Raw genomic sequence first — 18,994 nt, forward strand, 5'->3', positions numbered from 1 at the left:
ATGACGTGTTACAGTAATACGTCTGCTGTAAACATGTAGCGGTCTGTTTTGTTCTGTTGCAAATTATTATTACTAAGTTACAATGGTTCAAAGTACATCAAATCAGTAAACAAAAAACGGCAAATAATCTGAAAACATCGTACAAAAGTCATAACTCTGTTGTCAGGCGTGAACGCGCAAAATCTAAACGGTTTCATTCTTCTCACGATCACGCGCTTACTGACTGTACTCCACTGACACCTGTTTGCTCAAGAATAAACTACGTATAACTTACTTTCAATGGCGGAGCGATACATAAATCAGGTATTTGTGTAATGATACGAGTAGCCAAAAATCACAAAACGCTTACGACCGGTGATGAATCTAATTTTGTTCCGAGATAAAGCGCGTCCACCTCAGTGATGACCGACTCGAGCCGTCCTCGCGCGCACTGTGCGAATCCACTTGTTGATCCTCAGCCCAGAGACAAAAGCGACACTCACTGCAGATTGACGAATATCTCGCCGGTCAAACGCTCCTCCAGCAGCCGCTTTAGTCAGTAAACCACGTTGTGTTTAGAAATCTCCATCTTGTACGCCGCAGCGTGCCTCAGTCGCCGTATTTTTGTTTGAGACGAGTGTAACAGATATTTTCCCTGTCCGAAAGATAGTGGGGTGGCTGTTTTCCCTCAGGAAATGACGTCACGCAAATCCCCAAAAGTGGATTTACATTTAAAGGGCCGGTGTGAGGTGAAAATGGACTTGATGCTTTCAGTGCTTGCGTTAAGCACATTCTTACTACGAAATGTAAGAAAATAAATAAATGGTGTCTTTTAATCTGTAATCACACAAGGCGTGTATGTCTAAAAGGCCCAATAAACATGAAGTTACCAAATAAACATCATGAGGAATCTAGTTTGACTTCCCAATCCAGTTTCACAGACAGTAAATGAAAAGTGAGTGACAGAAATCAAAATAAAACTTCTGAATGCATTGTGTTAATGTAATGGTTCTGTAATGGAACAATTTCATGCAAATGTCAACCTTGCCAAGGAAAAAATAAGTTTTCACCAGAATATAAAAACTGTTTCTAAGTTTTTTTGTGTAAGCACGTATTTTACAGTGCTTTAGAAATACTTACAAATGTTTTCAAACTATTATATATGATTTAACAGTCACACAAGTGCCAATTTCACATCTGTCACATCCATAACGACAGTTTTTCCTTATAAATGCAAAAATATTAAATAAAATAAATCAATTTTGTTCTACAGAGAGCCAACTCTTATCCTTTTGATTATCATTGTTTCTTTTGGCTTGTGCAGTTTAATTCACAGAATGTTTAGAAAGCATGTTGTTTACTGTAAATTTTCCTCATTTAAAGAACATGTTAACAGATTGATATTTTTCCGATCCCATAACTAAGTGGTCAGTTGTTCTGGAAAACATAAATAGATGTTTCAATATAACGTTAACATACACTTTCTATGTAATTTTTTTTACGAGTTTTTACTGAAAATGTCACATCCATAACGCTGGAGTTGCTCAACAAATGACCCAATTAACACACTATGGTATTTATTTACATGACCAATTCTACCTTTTTGATATTGTTAGTGATATAAGAAATTAATCTTTCAGAATCATGTCAATTTTTCCAATTCAATATGCTTAAAAATTATAACATTTATACATTAAATGTAGGTATTGATTTGTCTTAAAAGCATACACTATTGTAAAAATATACATTTAATATCAATAAAACTTTAAACTAAAATATAATTAGCAGATATTTCAAATTAAAGAACTTTTTAAACAGCAAATGTTTGTTGTATGTATATTTTAAATTTGTCAAATAATGAAAAGGCAAGTGTACATTTCAACTCAAGATTCAGCTAAACAAATAAATAAAAAAAAATTTTCTAGGACATACCTCAGTCAGGTATTTACAGGTGTGCAGCATTTATTTATTTCCAACAGCACCACCAACTGGTTACTGAAGACTTCAAACTGCTGCATCTTCACGGATGATCCTGTCAAGATCTTGAAGGAAGGAATTAAATCATTCAATGTAATCATGTACACAAATCTCAACACATCCTTACACAAACCAAGCCAGATCACACAACTTATTTTTATTTTAAAGAGTTTCTTTTTAATATACAACCTTGTATGTACACTATAATATTTTCATAAAAATGGACAAGTGGCACAAACTTGACCTTCCTGTTATTTTCAGCAAATAAAACGTTAACACCAGTCTACAATTGTACATCTTTTGTTGAAAAAGTGCCGTCTTTCACACAAGGCAGGAGGCCTGTATTTTCTCCCAAATTGCATGTTGTAATCCTGTTTTGAATGTCTTTTGGTGTAACTTATAACACGTTGAGCATAGAAACACATTATTTGGTCCTAAAACCAAGGTTCTCCAGCTAGTGTGATCACAACAAAAATGACAAATGATTGACTGTAAAAGTAGATAGTACCTCAGAAACACTACAGGTACGGACAAATTCAGCTCTGCATTTAACAAGAGATAACCTGTTCAACCGGACAATGCATCACACATTTCATTCCAGAGCGTAATGATTAAAATGTCTTCAAACAGCAACGTCTTATCACGAGAAACCAATGTTATTTTGTCAAAATAAATGCAAATGCTGGATTCAATGGCTTCTAATCATGTGGTCGAAAAACTAGGGCTCAATTAAATAAACGAAATAAAATCAGATGAATGAACCAGATGTGTTAAACCAGGCCATTATTTAAAACACACACACACACACACACACACACACACACACACACACACACACACACACGCACACTCAGACAGACAGCAGAAACATACAGTAATAACACATACTGGACACACACTCTCTGTGTGCTAATGTTGGGGGGATATTCTGCAATGCGCAATCTGCTGTGAGAAATAAACAGGTCAACCATGAACTCCAACACACTACTGCTGCATTTGACACACTGAGGTGTGTAACATTCATATAAAACAACACAAGGAGCAGTTCTAATTCGCAACATATAAACATTACATCACCTACAGAGGACGTTAACACCCTCGAACTCATTTTAAATGCTCACAGAGTTAATTTCAAGAGAATGTCTGCATCCGGACTGATCCAATATCTGTTTTTAAAACAATTATATTGCATATTTCAATTTTCTGTTGAGTTTGTGGCTTTGAATTTGTATTTTCACACAGTTTCTTACATTTTATAAGCAAATGTGTACCTGGGAGGAATATTTCCTGTAATTAAAATTCAATGTCAGTCGTTTTCTCGCTCAAAGCTATTGTTTGGCTTCAGAAAAGTGTTGTAAGTTATGTTGCTATTAAGTTGCAGGCTTTCATTTTATGCAAATGAGCAGAATGAACATTTTTCAAAACATCTCCTTTTATATTCAATTGACAAAAAACATCATATGGGTTTGGAAAGACATACAGATGAGTAACTAAATCACAATACTTTCATTTTTAGTTGAATCCTGTAAGAGAGACTGAAGTGATATTTTGCATTGAATCTGTTATACAAAGTGCTTCAGTCTCTGTTGCCAGCACTGAAGTTCGACAGCAAAATAAATAAAACGGTTGAAAGAAGAAAACAACCCAAACAAAATCATCATGAGAAATACCAGTTTGATGGGTAAGTAGTTACGCTGAACAAGCAGGACTCAAAAATTAAAACTAAATAAATACTCTTAATAAAAAAACACAAACGTTCATCTGAAGCACAGGCCGGGGTGTGAATTATTTCATGGGTGGTGTTCGTCTCAAATAATAGGTGACCACATATAAAAACACTCATTCATTCACGGGCCTGCCCTTACACACTTACATATGGCACCAGTAATCTCTACTATATTTAATTTTTATTAACATGTATATTTGTCAAAACCCTGAACACTCCAGTCCCGACAAGTACCTATTTCACCATTTTGTTCTGTCCATTCTTCCTCCTCTCATTGAAGCCTGGCATTAAGTCCCTTTGCCGGCGTAAAGTGCAACAGTGCTTGGTTTATGTCCTGTATTCCTGGCTCCAGTCTCTTGTCCATCGCTCCGTCACGGAGGAGGACAAGATCCTGTCAGTGAATTTCAGCATGATTTTGGAGGGGAGAGCTGGCAGGGGTTTAGTTGGATTCGTACAGAATGGACTTGAGCGGTTTGACCAGGCCCTCCTCGTAAACTTTCAGTATGGCCTCGCACACAAACTTGAACTGGCTCTGAGGAAGCAGAAGAACAGAAGTGGATGTTAGACGTGTCAGTCTGTCAGAAAAGAGTGACCGAGTGTGATGGCAGAGGGTCACACTGAGATGAGAAGAGAGCATCATTCATTGACTGGGTTTCTGTGAGTGTGTGTGGGAGTAAGAGATAGAGACTATAGAATGTATATAGAACTGCTATTGAGAAAATAGGAAGGTTTTTGAGATTGAAAATTAATATTTTTATTCATTTGTCAGTGATTATAGGCAACATATTTTGGTGCATTTAAACAAAACAGATTTATTAAACAGATATATGTATTAAAATAATATTTTAGTCACCAAAAATATTTAGAAATTAAAGAATAATAAATTATTTCAAGCACAATATTTGAAAGAAAATATGTACAACCTACAAAATTGCAACAAAATTTTTCTTTTTTTTTTTTGCTTCTCTTGATTTTTCCTCTTTTAAAATTTGTATTTAATATTTTTCTATGATATAAATTTGGGTGTACTAGTTTTTTAGCCATTATCGTAGGTTATTTTGTTAGATGAGCTCCAGATTTGGCTTCAGTACTGACTAATCTAATGTAAATGCACACATATAATATTGTATAGCTTCCTGTTAAAAATATGAATGATAGAATGAAAGATAATTTGTGAGGGCTGTACTTATATATGCTGAGCACTATATATAACTGGTTGTGTAAACAGTTGAAGTCAGAATTATTAGCCCCCCTTTGAATTTTTTTCCTTTTATAAATATTTCCTAAATGATATTTAATAAAGCAAGGATTTTTTTTTTCACAGTATGTCTGATTATATATATATATTTTTCTAGAGAAAGTCTGATTAGTTTTATTTAGGCTAGAATAAAAGCAGTTTTAAATTTTTATAGGACATACATGGACAGCACATTTTAGCTCTTACGTAGCTATTTAAAATACTTTGAATGTTTTTTGTATTTTGTTACAGACATACAGTGTCATCCTGCAGGAAATGAAATGTCCCAAATACAATTTTTAACTGTCCAAAATGGGGGGAAAATCGTTTTTACTCTCTGATAGTCAAAGCAAGTAAAAAAATGTCTATGTTAAATATATGGATTAAAAAATTCAGGAAAAAGTATTTTATGTAAATTCGGACCATACTGTATATGGACATCATTTTTCCCTAAAAGTACATTGTATCAAAAGATGATACTTGGGTTTTATTCTAATTAGGTTCTAATAAGCACAAATAGCAAAGAGAAATAAATTGGGCCTTAAGAGGTTATGGTCAAAATTATTAGCCCCTTTAAGTTAATTTTTTTTCGACTGTTTACAGAACAAACCACTGTTATACAATAACTTGTCTAATTACCCTAACCTGCCTAATTAATCTAGTTAAATCTTTAAATGTCACTTTAAGCTGTATGGAAGTGTCTTGAAAAATATCTAGTCAAATATTATTTACTGTCATCATGGCAAAGATAAAATAAATCAGTTATTAGAGATGAGTTATTAAAACTATTATGTTTAGAAATGTGTTGAAAAAAATCTTCTCTCTGTTAAACAGAAACTGGGGACAGAAACGCATTTGCTAAATAAACTCACACAGCAAAAATTACACCCACATGACTAATCAGCTGTTTCTGCTGTTGGTGCCTTGTTTACCATTGTTAACTAGGTTGCCAAAACTACAGACAGTCACTCTAACAACTTGATTGAAACACACCTAGTTTGCCTTTTTTACATTTGAAAAAGATTGGCTTCACATTGTGATGGAAACCCAGCTAATAAGATGTAGACAGAAAGAAATGGGTTCCAAAAACATTGTTTATGCCTCTGCTTTAAAAGACGTCAAAAATGTATCATATAACAAGTGAAGCTAGACATGAAAACAGCAGAGATTTAATGCAAATAATTCTGTTCAAAAGTTTAGGGCTGGAACAAGCAACTAACTAGATACTAACTACTAAAGTTTGTGATCATTTAAATATTAGTATTAAAATTATTATACAAGTTGGTATATATAACTAACTCAGTGTGATAAAATAATCTTTAAAAAAGTAGACACTAACATTTGACATGCTTTCTATATTGAGTAACATCTAGTCTTCGACCCATTTTTCAATAAAAAATAAATGCAATTTAAAATATATATAAATATTTCTGTTTTTAGAAAAATTGTGTAACAGCTATTTTCAGCATTAACAATGACATTATGGAACCATTATTAATGTTTAAGTTTGTTAAAAAAACATATCTTATTTTGAGAAAGTACTTGAATTATGTCTGAAACAACATTAGGGTAATTATTTATTTAATTACAGTATGTAATTATTCTTGTAATTTGTATAGCTTGTGCATTTCCAGCAGCCATGCTCTAGTCTTCAGTTTTACATGATATTTTGAAAATCTTGATTTATTTATTGATTTGTTTATTTTGGAAACATATATTATTACTATTATTATTATTATTATTATTATTATTATTATTATTGTTATTTTTATTTTTACTATTATTATTATTTTTACTATTATTATTATTAGTATTATTAGTATTATTACTAAAACTGGTTGTGTGGTTTAATATTTTATTTGTATTATAGAAAATATTTTTTATAATGATGTAAATGGGTTTATCATCACATTTGATCATTATAATGCATACTTGTTAAATAAAAACCAATAAACCATACCTCCCCCAAACCTTTGAATGATGTATGAGCAATAAAAATAGTGCAACTCGACAGCACCACTAATGAAAAAGTACAGAAATGCACGTAGTACACAAGTGTCTTTACTGAGCATCAGTCTTTTCTCCTTCTTGCTGTCTAATTAGTGTGGTGTCATGGTCAGCAGCCTTTGGGCAAGACGGGCCTCATTAAAGAGAGCAGATCATGTTGAAATCACAGCTGCACCATTGTCTTAAGCTCTGGGAGTCCCGGCATAGACAAAACCTGCTGCTACAGCAACTCTAATTCACATTATACATGCGGAAACATCACAGCATGCAGTTGAATGCTGAAATCTCAAAATGTCCCATCAAAACCATTTCTGTGTTGTTTATTTAATATGTCACCAGCATTCGGCATTTCCCAGCAACATATGTAAAGACAAAGTACTGTTTCCGACTAATGGAAAGAAAATACCCTGTTAAGTGTTTCTTTATGTATCAACCTTTCATTATTAATTTCAATTTCAACTTGTATTTTTAAGAGGACATTTCTTGAAATAAGTATTTTATCCTGCACTGACCTGTAAATCTCAATTTCAGCAGCACTTACACCAAAGTTACACCAAAGTTACACCAAAAAAACGCTAAACTAACTTAAACTCAATATATAGATGCTGTGACAAGTCTAAGTGTGACTTCTTTTACCCACATTTGTAAGCCACTCTGGATAAAAGTATCTTCTTAATAAAAAATAAATAAATAAATGTAAATATGCAACTCTTTATTCTACAAAAAAACTGTGAAAAATGTTTTTATTTTCTACTAGTATTTTCATGATTACCATATTGACTCGGTCAAAAAAATAAATAAATATTTTGATGCTGACTTCATCCAAAGATCAAATTTTTATACTAGAAAGATATGCATATTATGGCTTATTTGGTGAAAATACCTCATTTGCATATTTAAGCATAACATTTTAGAAAACTTTTTTTTTGCTATTTTTAATTTGCCCAATCAGCTGGGAAAGTATGACGATAATTATAGTCATTCTCATTAATCTTTGTACCCCTTTCACCTGCAGCGTCTTGCCTAATATTAATAAACTCTGAAGGACAGTGGTTTGACAGAAAGACACAGAGGCTGAGCAGGACTTACAGGCGTCTGAATCATCATGGCCCTCTGATCCCGCATGGTTCTCACTATGTCTAACGGAAACACCGGCTGACTGCACTCCATCAGACACATGGCTGTCTCCATTGTGATGAGAACTCCGGTCCGGCCAATCCCAGCACTGGGACATAGCAGAGAGAAGAGGAAATGGTACAACAAGACTTGATTAGACTGTAATTCACTCCAGATAACTACATTTAGAAATTACTGCGATTCATAGGTATGTGGGTTACCTGCAGTGGACCACCACAGGCTCATCCTTCCCTGCTCGTTTATTCCGGACCAGAGCCACGAAATCCAGGAAGTCTGTTGAATCATCTGGTACACCGTGGTCAGGCCATGCCAGATACTGGATCTGGGTCAGTTCTCTGCTCTCTCCACTCTAACAGCACACAACAGAGCAGTAAGTACAAAAATCCCACTGTTAGACTCACTGTAAAAAATGCTGGGTTCCACACAATTCCTTCATGCTGTCCTATCACAAATCGATTAAGTTAACTAAACTGTTTATTGAAGAGGATTGAACATAAACAATTAAGTTGTTCCCAAAAAAACCCTCAAGGATTGTGTTGATTGAGCTCATTTTAAATAAGCAGTTTGAACAACCAGCAAAAAAACTTTGAGTGCTGGAATAATGCCGAATGATACACCATGTAGACCAAATTTTGTCCAATGCAAGTAAACTTAAAAACATTGTACACCTAAAAATTGTAATTATTAACCATTCTTTGACTTCATGTCCATACAAAACAACAGTAGTCAACATTTTAAATTGATCAAAACCATCATCAAAGTTGTCCTAAAATGAATCAACACCCATTCCTGTCTTTCACAATTTTGATCAACTTCAAATGTTAACTACTGTATTTATTCTTGGAAACAAATGTATTTCACACAAAAAATATTTATTCTATTATCATTTACTCTCCTTATGTTCTTATAAACCCTGACAAAAGTTGTTTATCTTCAGAATACAAATCAAAACATTAAGTAAAATCTGAGATATTTCTGTCCCTCCATTGAAAAACACATCAGAAACGAAATGACACAATGGCTTCACAATATACAATCCGTTTTAATTTTAATAACATAGAATACTTGAAAACTCCAATTCACAGAATCTTAGTCATGCTTGCTTGATAAGCACAAACCAATGAGAATCCTTCTTACATGTGGTGCAGTATGTTTGAGTTTCTGCATGAAGCAGAGAGGTTAGCTGTAACTTCTTTATTAATATGGATTTATTTTTTCTCATTATAAACTTTTTGACACTGTTTTTTTTTTTATATAAACAGACTTTTAGTGGAGGGAAAGAAATAATTCAAAAACACATAAGAAATATCTTGTGTTCTGAAGATGAACAAAAGTCTAATTGATTTGAATTGACATGAGGTTGAGTAATTATCAGAGTAATTATTTCATGCCAGAGCCAGTCCCAATTCTACAGTGGGGCTTGGTCAGGCCCCATCAGTGCTTTCTTATGGCAAACAGCCAGGAATTTTTGGGCTGCAAAATATCTTAGTCCAAAGCAGTGGTGGAAAAAGTACTGAAAAGTCTGAGTAAAAAGTAGACCTTTCAAAAGTACTTAAGAGTAATGAGTATTACACTGTAAAAAGCGGATGCATTTACATGTAATTTGTGGATGTGTGTAAACGTAACATTCTGTGGTGCATTTAGTTATTTCCCAGCAGGCACATGACATCATAAAACAATAATTTTAGGTTAGATTTAGGTTGTGATGTCAAGTGACCAAAATTCAATGTCTAGCCAGTGTCTAAGGATGTTATTTTGATGCTCAATAACAACATCAAATGACGTTCATATTTGGTCGATTTTAGGTGACCAAGATCCATTGTCAAATTGACATCAAATACTGACATTTATTTGTCAAGTATGGCAACCAAAATCCAACGTCTGATAGATGTCATAGTGGAAACGTTCACATAACATGAAGCTGTAACATCATTAGACGTTGATATTTGGTTGCTTTTAGGTTGGATGTTGGACATTGACGTTACCTGCCTCACATTGGGTTCTGATGTCAACCCAATTATCATTTCCAAACAAAATGCAACGTCCCGACGACGTTGTGGTACAATGCCTATTTGACGTCATGTTGACGTCCTGTGCCTGCTGGGTGTTTAAGGCCATTTTGATCATCATACAGTAAACATCTGTCTTCTTGTCATCAGTGACATGCACCTAAACAGACTCTGGGTCATTGCGTGTAAAGGTTTTGGGACACTTTTAATGCTTCCAAACAGTTTGCTGCAATTATAAATCATTCATGTCTTGAGGTAGTTCATTGCTATGCGATTTACATTCTATGTGCGATTTGATTGGACAGGAATCACAGGACTGATTTTTCTAATCTCCATAGACAAGAAAAAATAGTGACTGCAAGTTAAAGGAAAGTAGTGGAGTTCAAATACCGATACAGCACTAAAAATGAACTCAAGTGAAAGTAAAAGTTCACTTGTTTAAAACCACTTAGTAAATTACAATTTCTGTAAAAAACTACTCAATTACTGTAGTTTGAGTATTTGTAATTTGTTACTTTACACCACTGGTACAAATTGAGCCAAGTGGGGCTTAAAGAGTGGTCATGAACAAAGGAGTTTACCAATGTAGAGGCATGTTGTTCTGACGTTTTTCTTTAAAAGGTATGACTGTAACGAGTGTTTTGAAGTAGCACTGCTCAAACAGTGGACATGCAGCTTGTTTTTAAGAAATAATAAACTGATACTAAATCTGTGGTAAACTCACCTCAATGTGAGTAAGTGTAATATCTCTAACCAAGAAAGCAGAGTTTCCTTCTTCAGACTGGCAGGAAATATGAAATCCGCCGTATGTAGCGCTACCTGAGGGGTTCGGCCAGTACTGATGGCACTTGACCTGTAGTAAAAAATAAATGAATTATGTTAGCAAACAACTAGACCATCACATAATCATCAAAGGTCAAGAGGCATACGTACACGTCCACGCTCAACCTGAGTAGTAAGCATGACTACCATAGAAGAGCCCTGCTCCCACGTCATCTGCCAGAAATCAGAGCACGTGTTGGGCAGAGGCCCCTGGCAGGCGATATAGCGGTTTATAAGACTGCAGGCAGGGATTTCCATCTGTGAACATGACAGAACACATTATGAGAGGCTATTAATCACAGCGCATCTTTCCTGGGGTACTTGAGATTTTAGCGAGATAATAGAATAATTATGAGTCACTCACGTTGATGTAATTTGCATTGATGTAGTCTTCTGTGCCTTTCAGGATGACTCGAGTTGCATCATCTAACAGAAAAACAACAAAAACTGACTCCTGTTTTATCACTTACACTTGTTATTAGTCCAAAGGAAAGGAGTTGAGTTATACTCACAAGGTGAGATGTCTCTGTAGCGGTTTTTGGAAATATTCTGAGGTAATTTGGCACATGACATTGTCATTCCAGGCCTTTTCCGATACAATTGCTTTTGAAAGAAAAGGAAAAAATAAATGTTAATTATTAGACTAAATCTTCAAGCATGACCTTCAGTATCCTTTCGGAAATGTCATACATTAAATGTTTCCCTCACAAAACAACAAATAAATATCAATGTCAATGCATTCAATCTTTCATTCACACAGAATGTGTTTTTACATTAATTATTAGGGATGTAACGATTCACTGTGAGCCTGTTAAAAAAATCGATTAAAATATGTGACGATTCACACGCACGCACGCACACGCGCACACGCACACACGCGGGCACACACACGCGCGCACACACACACACAAACACACACACACGCACACACACACGCACGCGCACGCGCACACACACACACACACACACACACACACACACACGCACGCACACACGCACGCACGCACACACACACGCACACACACGCGCACACACACGCGCACACACACGCGCACACACACACACACGAATGTAAAAACTTTTCCAAAAATGTGTCTTTTCAGTCTAAGCACAGGTGTTTTGCAAAAGACCTGATGGCACCACTCAAACTCCATGTTTACAAATACATTCAATGGAAAGGAAATGAAATGCAAAATATAATGACTGTAAATCCTACTTAACACTATATTAATCTATGGCATGTATGTATTTTCAGCACACACACCATGTTTGTGCAGTCTACAACCTTTATCTAAAATAATGCAAGTGTTTATTGACTATAACTCCACATACACGGAGATATGTTAGGGCTGCTTGATGAAAGGCAGGAAGTAATAGGGAATTCATTTGATATGACTGCACCATGAATAACCCTGATTGCTGTAGATTTCAGAGCATGCCGTAAAAGAGCAATTGAGATAATAATTGGATATGAGATGCATTTTTTGCCAACACAGAACAGAAGTCAAATTATTATGCAGCTCACTGTTGGTAATCAAAGTAAAATCTTTTGATTTTGATTGCAAAGATGCTTGAATCCTTGTTTTTGCTGCTAGTACAAAGCATGAGCTTCATTGGAATTCAAAAGACTGATTTGGTTTACTCACATCAAACTGGGCCAGTATAGTACCACTGTTGAGACCCTCCTTTAAATGCAGCATTGAGTCTCTCCAGGCGTCCTGGTCCAGGTGAGATGGGTCTGTAGGAGATTTTTCAGGGATATACTGGAAATCCGGCTCTGTCTCCAGCTTCTCCTCAACAACATCATAGATTGCTGCATAGGGAGACACAGTTATTGTGAAAGTTACTGTAAATTCCACAAGAACAAGAAATCCTTATTCCCCAACAAATGCCAGAAAAAGTAAATAAATGGAATGAAAATATGAGTTTGTCATTTAATGTAAAATATAAGTTCATGGTTTAATGTTTATCATCAAGTTATTATTACATTTTAAAGGGGTCAAAACTAAGAAATCAAAATTCCAATTCCAAATGAAACCATTCTGGATTTAGGTTATGCAATAGTGTGAGGCTAACCCATGCCAAACTCAAACAATAACTAAAAAAACGCAGTTGATGTTCTCTTTAATAAAATGGAGATTTACAACTAGTTTTACAGTTCTTAAAATCAGTGTTGGGTAATAACATGTTACTAGTGCACTACAGTGTAACAGCATTACTTTTGACAGTTACTAATACATGCACGCGAGAGAGACCGAGAGACTATTAACATTACAATTATTAATTACTATTAATAATACTAACATGTATGTTGTTTCAAATAAATAAGCAGACATTTGTTATCTGCATAACAAAATTGTTTAGTTTAGTAGACACAGTGACACATTTCTGTTATATTTCAGAACATGTTATTTAAATGTAAAGTGTTGTATTGCTCAGATAAAATGCTGTGATTTATTTTTTATTGTTTTTTAGTTTTCCATATTTTTTAGCTGTTATACCACAGCAGATTTTGCACTTTGAATATACACAGCTTACTTTCCATAAGTTGCTGACAACACATTTAATTTGCGGTTAGTTTGAAAATACTCATCAATTTAATTTTTGAGCAGCTGTTATGTTTTTAGTTCCGTTTAAAATGCATAAAACCTTTAGTTGCCTATAACAACAGTTTTTGGTGCTGAGGCTCACCAAACTGATTCTGAATGATAATTCAGATTACTTTCATTTATTTATTTCATAAAGTTATCGGTGTTTGCTGTATATTGTTGCTAGTTTTCATACTCAAGCTGTGAAAAAACATGTTTAAGGCATAAATACAACAACTTTTATGATGCTGAGGAAATTAGCTTTTTTGTTTCTGAATATATTATTCAGCTGGTTTATCACCTTGTGTTTTTTATTTTTGTACCGATGGTCACACTTAGTGACCAAATTAGAATTTAAAAATGACTTTTTGTTTAAGTTTTGTGTTTTAGTAGTGAGAATGCAAATTATTTAAAACTGTAAAGTTGATCAACAGTGTATTTTCCATGCAGCACTGAAGTGACGTTATAATGGCAGTAACGAGAGCATTAAAATGTTGTTTGAAAAAGTAACTCAAAAATTACTTTTAACAGTAATGCATTGCTTTTTGGTGTAAGTAATTGAAGTAATAAATGAAGTAATTAGTAACTGTAACTAGTTACCATTTTCAGTAACTAGCACGAAACTGCTTGAAATTAAGGAGCCACGTCTTTTTTTACATGAAAATAGCTTATCACTGATATTTACATACAGTAATCATAATGGTGTTTGTGATATACAAACTAGAGTCAAAAACCAAAAATGTTAGAGCTTAGAGTTACATACACTTTACTCATTCATTAATTCTTTTAGTCTTTTACTCAGCATGGATGCATTAAAGTGATTAAAAGGACTGTAGAATGTATAGAACTGCTACTCTGTGTAAATATATTAAAAATAAATAAATAAATCAACATCACAACAATATTACTTTAACATATTAGTAAAACTGTTTCAATATTACTAATAGTTATAGTTTTAACAATTCATAATGATAATAATAATAATGATAATAATAATAATAATAATAATAATGATAATAATAATGATAATAATAATAATGATAATAATAATAATAATAATAATAATAATAATAATAATAATAATAATAATAATAATACGTTTCTAACACTAAACCAGAATGATTTCCAAAGCATCATGTGACAGCAAAGCCTGAACTGACAGTAGCTGAAAATCTGGCTTTGCCATCAAAGGAATAAATCCAAACTTCAATTGCAATTAGATTTCACAAAATTGCTGTTCTAACTGGATTTAAGTCAAACAAATGCAGCAACGGTGAGTATAAGAGACATCTTCCAAATCCTCCCAGCCCAAACTTCTGTAGTCATTATTCAAAGGCAGCAGCAGTGTATTAATAAGACCAGGACTCACCGTTGGGCCGCACCAGCAGAATGAGCTCCCCCGAGTGGCTTTCACAGCTGGCCTTGATGAACATGACCACCTGATCATGTGAATGCTCTGCAATTTCCCGACCGTTGATCAGCACAACCTGATCGCCCTCGTTTAGTCGGGGGACACACAAATCAGCCTACAGACGAAACACACATGGTTGGACCCAAATTCTGTTATCATTTAGTCGTCTCATTATTGACACACACACAGACACAGACAGACAGACAGACAGACAGACAGACAGACAGACAGACAGACAGACAGACACACAGACACACAGACACACAGACACACAGACACACACACACACACACACACACACACACACACACACACACACACACACACACACACACAAAGCTATGTTGTAAATGTTAGAAACTCATAGCTGTTGACTTCCATTGTATTTTTCCTACTAAAGAATTCGATGGCTACCATTTTTCAGCATTCTACTAAAAAAAAGAAACTCATAAACGTTTGATGAGTAAATGGCGTACACATTCTTATCTCTTTAATGCATGATTTGAATATTCTAATACCAACACAGAAAATACTATGGCCAATTTTAAATGAAAGTAAAATAGTTCAATGCATAAAAATCACTGACAAACAGGACAGTTCACTTCTAATCCTACAGGGGTCGCTCTTCAATGTGTCTATTCTTATTGTCTCCTGCTTTAATCCCCTCTGCCCTATAAACGGTAGTATTAAAGTATTTATGGCAATAAACAGTTTATTTGACAAACCGATGTTCCAGGCGCTACTCGAGACACAATTATGGGCATCTTCTGATCAGATCCACCCTACAGTGAAAACAAAGAAGAGGGAGAGGTGGTTTCAAAGGCACTGGGATATTTAAATCATCAACAATCAGAGAAAACGACAGGAGTAGGTAATTTTACCTTCACATTAAACCCAAATCTCCCATTCTCATCCGGCTTCATCTTGATCAGGACAAGATTGTCATGAGGAACGACTCCATTGGGCTAATGTAGAAAATATAGAAAATGATAAAATATAGAATAAAGAAATTATTTCAGTTTTAAAGCAATTCAAAATAGCACATTGCTCTTTATTCTCTCTCTCTCTCTCTCTCTCTCTCTCATTTAAATTAGCTTCAGGAAGTACATTCTAGCTTGTTTTTGTCCATCTTTCTTTTTAAAGTGACGTATGTCTGCGTGTATGTCATATGCCTTCACATTTCTGATGATCTGTTCAAACATGTTTCAAGATTGTTTCGTTGTTTGAGATCTTCCTAAGCTGTTTTACTGGCACACTTCTAGTGTTTTGAAGATTTGAAATTCTAGAATAGAATTCTAGATTCTTTGATTGTACATTACAATCGCTCACCAAATAAAATTCACTTCTAAATTGTCTAAGACATCTTAGTCTGCTTCTGTATAATACAATTAAAGACAAAATATTTTTATGCCCTGTGAAATGAATACTTTTGCAAATATTTCCTAAGATTTTTATTTCTTTAATAACTAAATTGTAATGATTTTTATCTTTTGCCATGATGACAAAGAGTACATAATATTTAACTAGTTACTTTGCAAGATATTAGTATTGAGCTTAAAGGCTTAAAGTTACACTGCATTACACGTAAACTAAAGCTTAAAATATGATATTGTAATGGACCGCCGCTTTAAATTAGGTTAAATAGTTTTACCAGGCAGATTGGTTTCATTAGGCAAGTCATTAGACAACATTGGTTTATTATGTAGCCAACTGAATAAAGATAGTCTTAAGGGGGCTAATAATATTGACCTTAACAGTTTTTACATTTTAAGTGTAAAAATAAAAGCACATCAAACTGCATTTTAAGTATAAATGCTACTGTACATCATTTTGTATTACTATTAGTTCCCACAAGCATTGTCTTTTTATTCATGCTAAAAAAACAAGCCCTTCAAAAGATGAACTCTCACACAAGCAGTGAAAATTATTTACGTGCAAAGAACTGCCTGCACCAAACCAGCAAGTGTTTTATTACTTTAGAGTGCAAGGCCATCAGCGGTGTGCCACAGAAGGGAGGGACTCTGGACTATTAATGCCAACTTTGGAAAGAGGAACTACAAAGTAGCACAGACAGTCTGGGTCGAGTGAGTCACTGGATGTGTTCTTACCATGGCCTTGTCGGTTGCTGTGGGGACATCGTACATTTCGTTGATGTGGTTGTCCAAGTCCTGTTGGGAATGGGACAATATGAGCTGGCTCAGGTTCTTCCGGGACTGCTTGGGTGGGAGGGCGGGTGGTGGGCCTTCAACACCTTCTGGAGACCTGTCACATTTTATCAAGGAAAGTAAAGAAATATAAATACATATAAAACGCAATATAATATATGTAAATATAAATATAGCACTTTAAATGTTCAAAGTGCATTAGAAACATTCTTCAAACCATCTCATTTTGTGTTCAACAAACAAACGAACATATATATATATATATATATATATATATATATATATATATATATATATATATATATATATATATATATATATATATATATATATATATATATATATATATATATATATATATATATATATATATATAGTTTCTTTGGTTTTAAATAAAAAGCTTTAATGCTTTAAATTCCTCAGATATGAATTGACATGAGTAATATGAGTAAATTAAGTCAATTTTCATTCTGAAGTGAAATAACACAATAATAAAAAGGCACAAACATATTTGGTTCAATTTAATTTACCAATAATAATTTTTTCAAATGCTTCTTTCAGTCTCACAATTTAAGACATATTGTGTTAACCATAAGAAATGAGTCGAATCAAAGTAACGTCCATATGCAAGTATTGGACATACAACTTTAACATAAGTTCTAGTGTTAATTAATGCCATGTATTCATTCATTCATTCATTACCTGTCACCCCACAATTTCAAACTTGAAAATTATAGGTGTATATTATAGTGAAGAAAAAAAAATTATATATTATATATATATATAATTTAAAAAAGGATTATATATCAACAGAACCAGAATAGGATTAGACTATTAGCATCTCAATTTAAAATGAACAAATTTGTTTAACTGAAAAATATTTATAAATCAATAGGTCACCCAAAAAAAATGTAAATTGTCATTATTTACTCAACCTTTGTCGGTTCCAAACCAGTTTGTCTTTTTATATTCTGTTGAACACAAAAGAAGATATTTTGAAAAAAGCTGGAAACCTGTAACCACTGACTTTCATAGTATTTGTTTTTACTTCTGTGGAAGTCAATAGTTAAAGGTAACTTTTTGCATGTTGTTGTGTTTTATGTAACTATAAACATCTTCTGTGGGTTATGGATAAAATATGGTAATTCTAATAGTTTAGTAAATTTAATTTGACTTTTGGAAATCATCAAGGGACCCCCTGTCATCGTTCCGTGACCCCTACTTTGGGAACCACTGGTGTAGAGTATTCTTTAAATCAAGGTGCTTTGAAGTGAAGCTAAAGAAGGTGAGGATATATCGTTTTGCGTGATTCTGTTTTTCTGTCTTTTCCTTGCATGCTGAGAGGATGGAGCAAGGATATGAGGGAAAAAACAAGGGTGCACAAAAAGTAACTGCTAAGCTCCTGATGGGTCTCACTGAGGGTAGTGTTGATCAATCTAGTTCAAGTCCACAGGTTAAATGTCCACTTTAAATGGAAGTCCAGACATTATTTTTGAAGTTTGGAAATTTCCACAAGCACAAAGTTTTTTCCAAAAGTTATCAGCAGTGAACCAGGCAGTTGTTTCACAGACTGAACAAATTAACTAATAAAAATTTCTAAATGCATGGTTGCAGGGTTTAAAAAGATATACGCCACTCTATATCTCCACAATGAATGTCCAGCATTCTCCAGCCTCCGGCGCCTAGACCGCAGCTTTACACAAGAAGTTTAGCCAGAGGAGAAATGGTCATGCCCAACTGAGCCGGGTTTCTCTCTAGGTTTTTTGTTCTCGTTCACTTCATCAATTGGTGAAGTTTTGTTCCCTCCCTTTTATTTGGGACTTGTGGAGCTGCGCAACGATGGACTTGCTCTTTAGTGTTTGGACTTTCAGCAAGGAAATAAACCACACTGAACTGAAATTAACTAAATTAACTGGACTGACGCAGTTTTAATTTC

General features: G+C 34.2%; 2 protein-coding genes across 6 annotated transcripts in view; both read right to left on the reverse strand.

Moving 5' to 3' along the window:
* epb41l5 (erythrocyte membrane protein band 4.1 like 5) overlaps positions 1–736 on the reverse strand; it is a 59,215-nt gene extending 58,479 nt beyond the window's left edge. For 3 of the 5 annotated variants that reach the window (XM_056465404.1, XM_056465405.1, XM_056465403.1), the window contains exon 1: positions 483–736. The gene's annotated coding sequence lies outside the window, so the exon portion shown is untranslated. Of the gene's footprint in view, positions 1–274; positions 443–482 lie in introns of those variants that run through there. The other 2 variants (XM_056465401.1, XM_056465402.1) reach the window with 2 other exon arrangements.
* Positions 737–2,098: 1,362 nt separating this feature from the next.
* ptpn4a (protein tyrosine phosphatase non-receptor type 4a) overlaps positions 2,099–18,994 on the reverse strand; it is a 79,747-nt gene continuing 62,851 nt past the window's right edge. Inside the window, exons 16-27 of the mRNA XM_056465406.1 lie at positions 17,002–17,155; positions 15,775–15,858; positions 15,619–15,675; positions 14,852–15,008; positions 12,541–12,707; positions 11,407–11,497; positions 11,259–11,320; positions 11,006–11,152; positions 10,797–10,925; positions 8,264–8,412; positions 8,016–8,151; positions 2,099–4,214 (exon numbers count right to left, since the gene is read on the reverse strand). Coding sequence (XP_056321381.1) covers positions 4,122–4,214; positions 8,016–8,151; positions 8,264–8,412; positions 10,797–10,925; positions 11,006–11,152; positions 11,259–11,320; positions 11,407–11,497; positions 12,541–12,707; positions 14,852–15,008; positions 15,619–15,675; positions 15,775–15,858; positions 17,002–17,155 — 1,426 coding nt within the window. The 3' untranslated portion in view covers positions 2,099–4,121. The remainder of the gene's footprint in view (positions 4,215–8,015; positions 8,152–8,263; positions 8,413–10,796; positions 10,926–11,005; positions 11,153–11,258; positions 11,321–11,406; positions 11,498–12,540; positions 12,708–14,851; positions 15,009–15,618; positions 15,676–15,774; positions 15,859–17,001; positions 17,156–18,994) is intronic.

Source organism: Danio aesculapii, chromosome 9 (assembly GCF_903798145.1).
Source record: "Danio aesculapii chromosome 9, fDanAes4.1, whole genome shotgun sequence".
Classification (NCBI taxonomy): domain Eukaryota; kingdom Metazoa; phylum Chordata; class Actinopteri; order Cypriniformes; family Danionidae; genus Danio; species Danio aesculapii.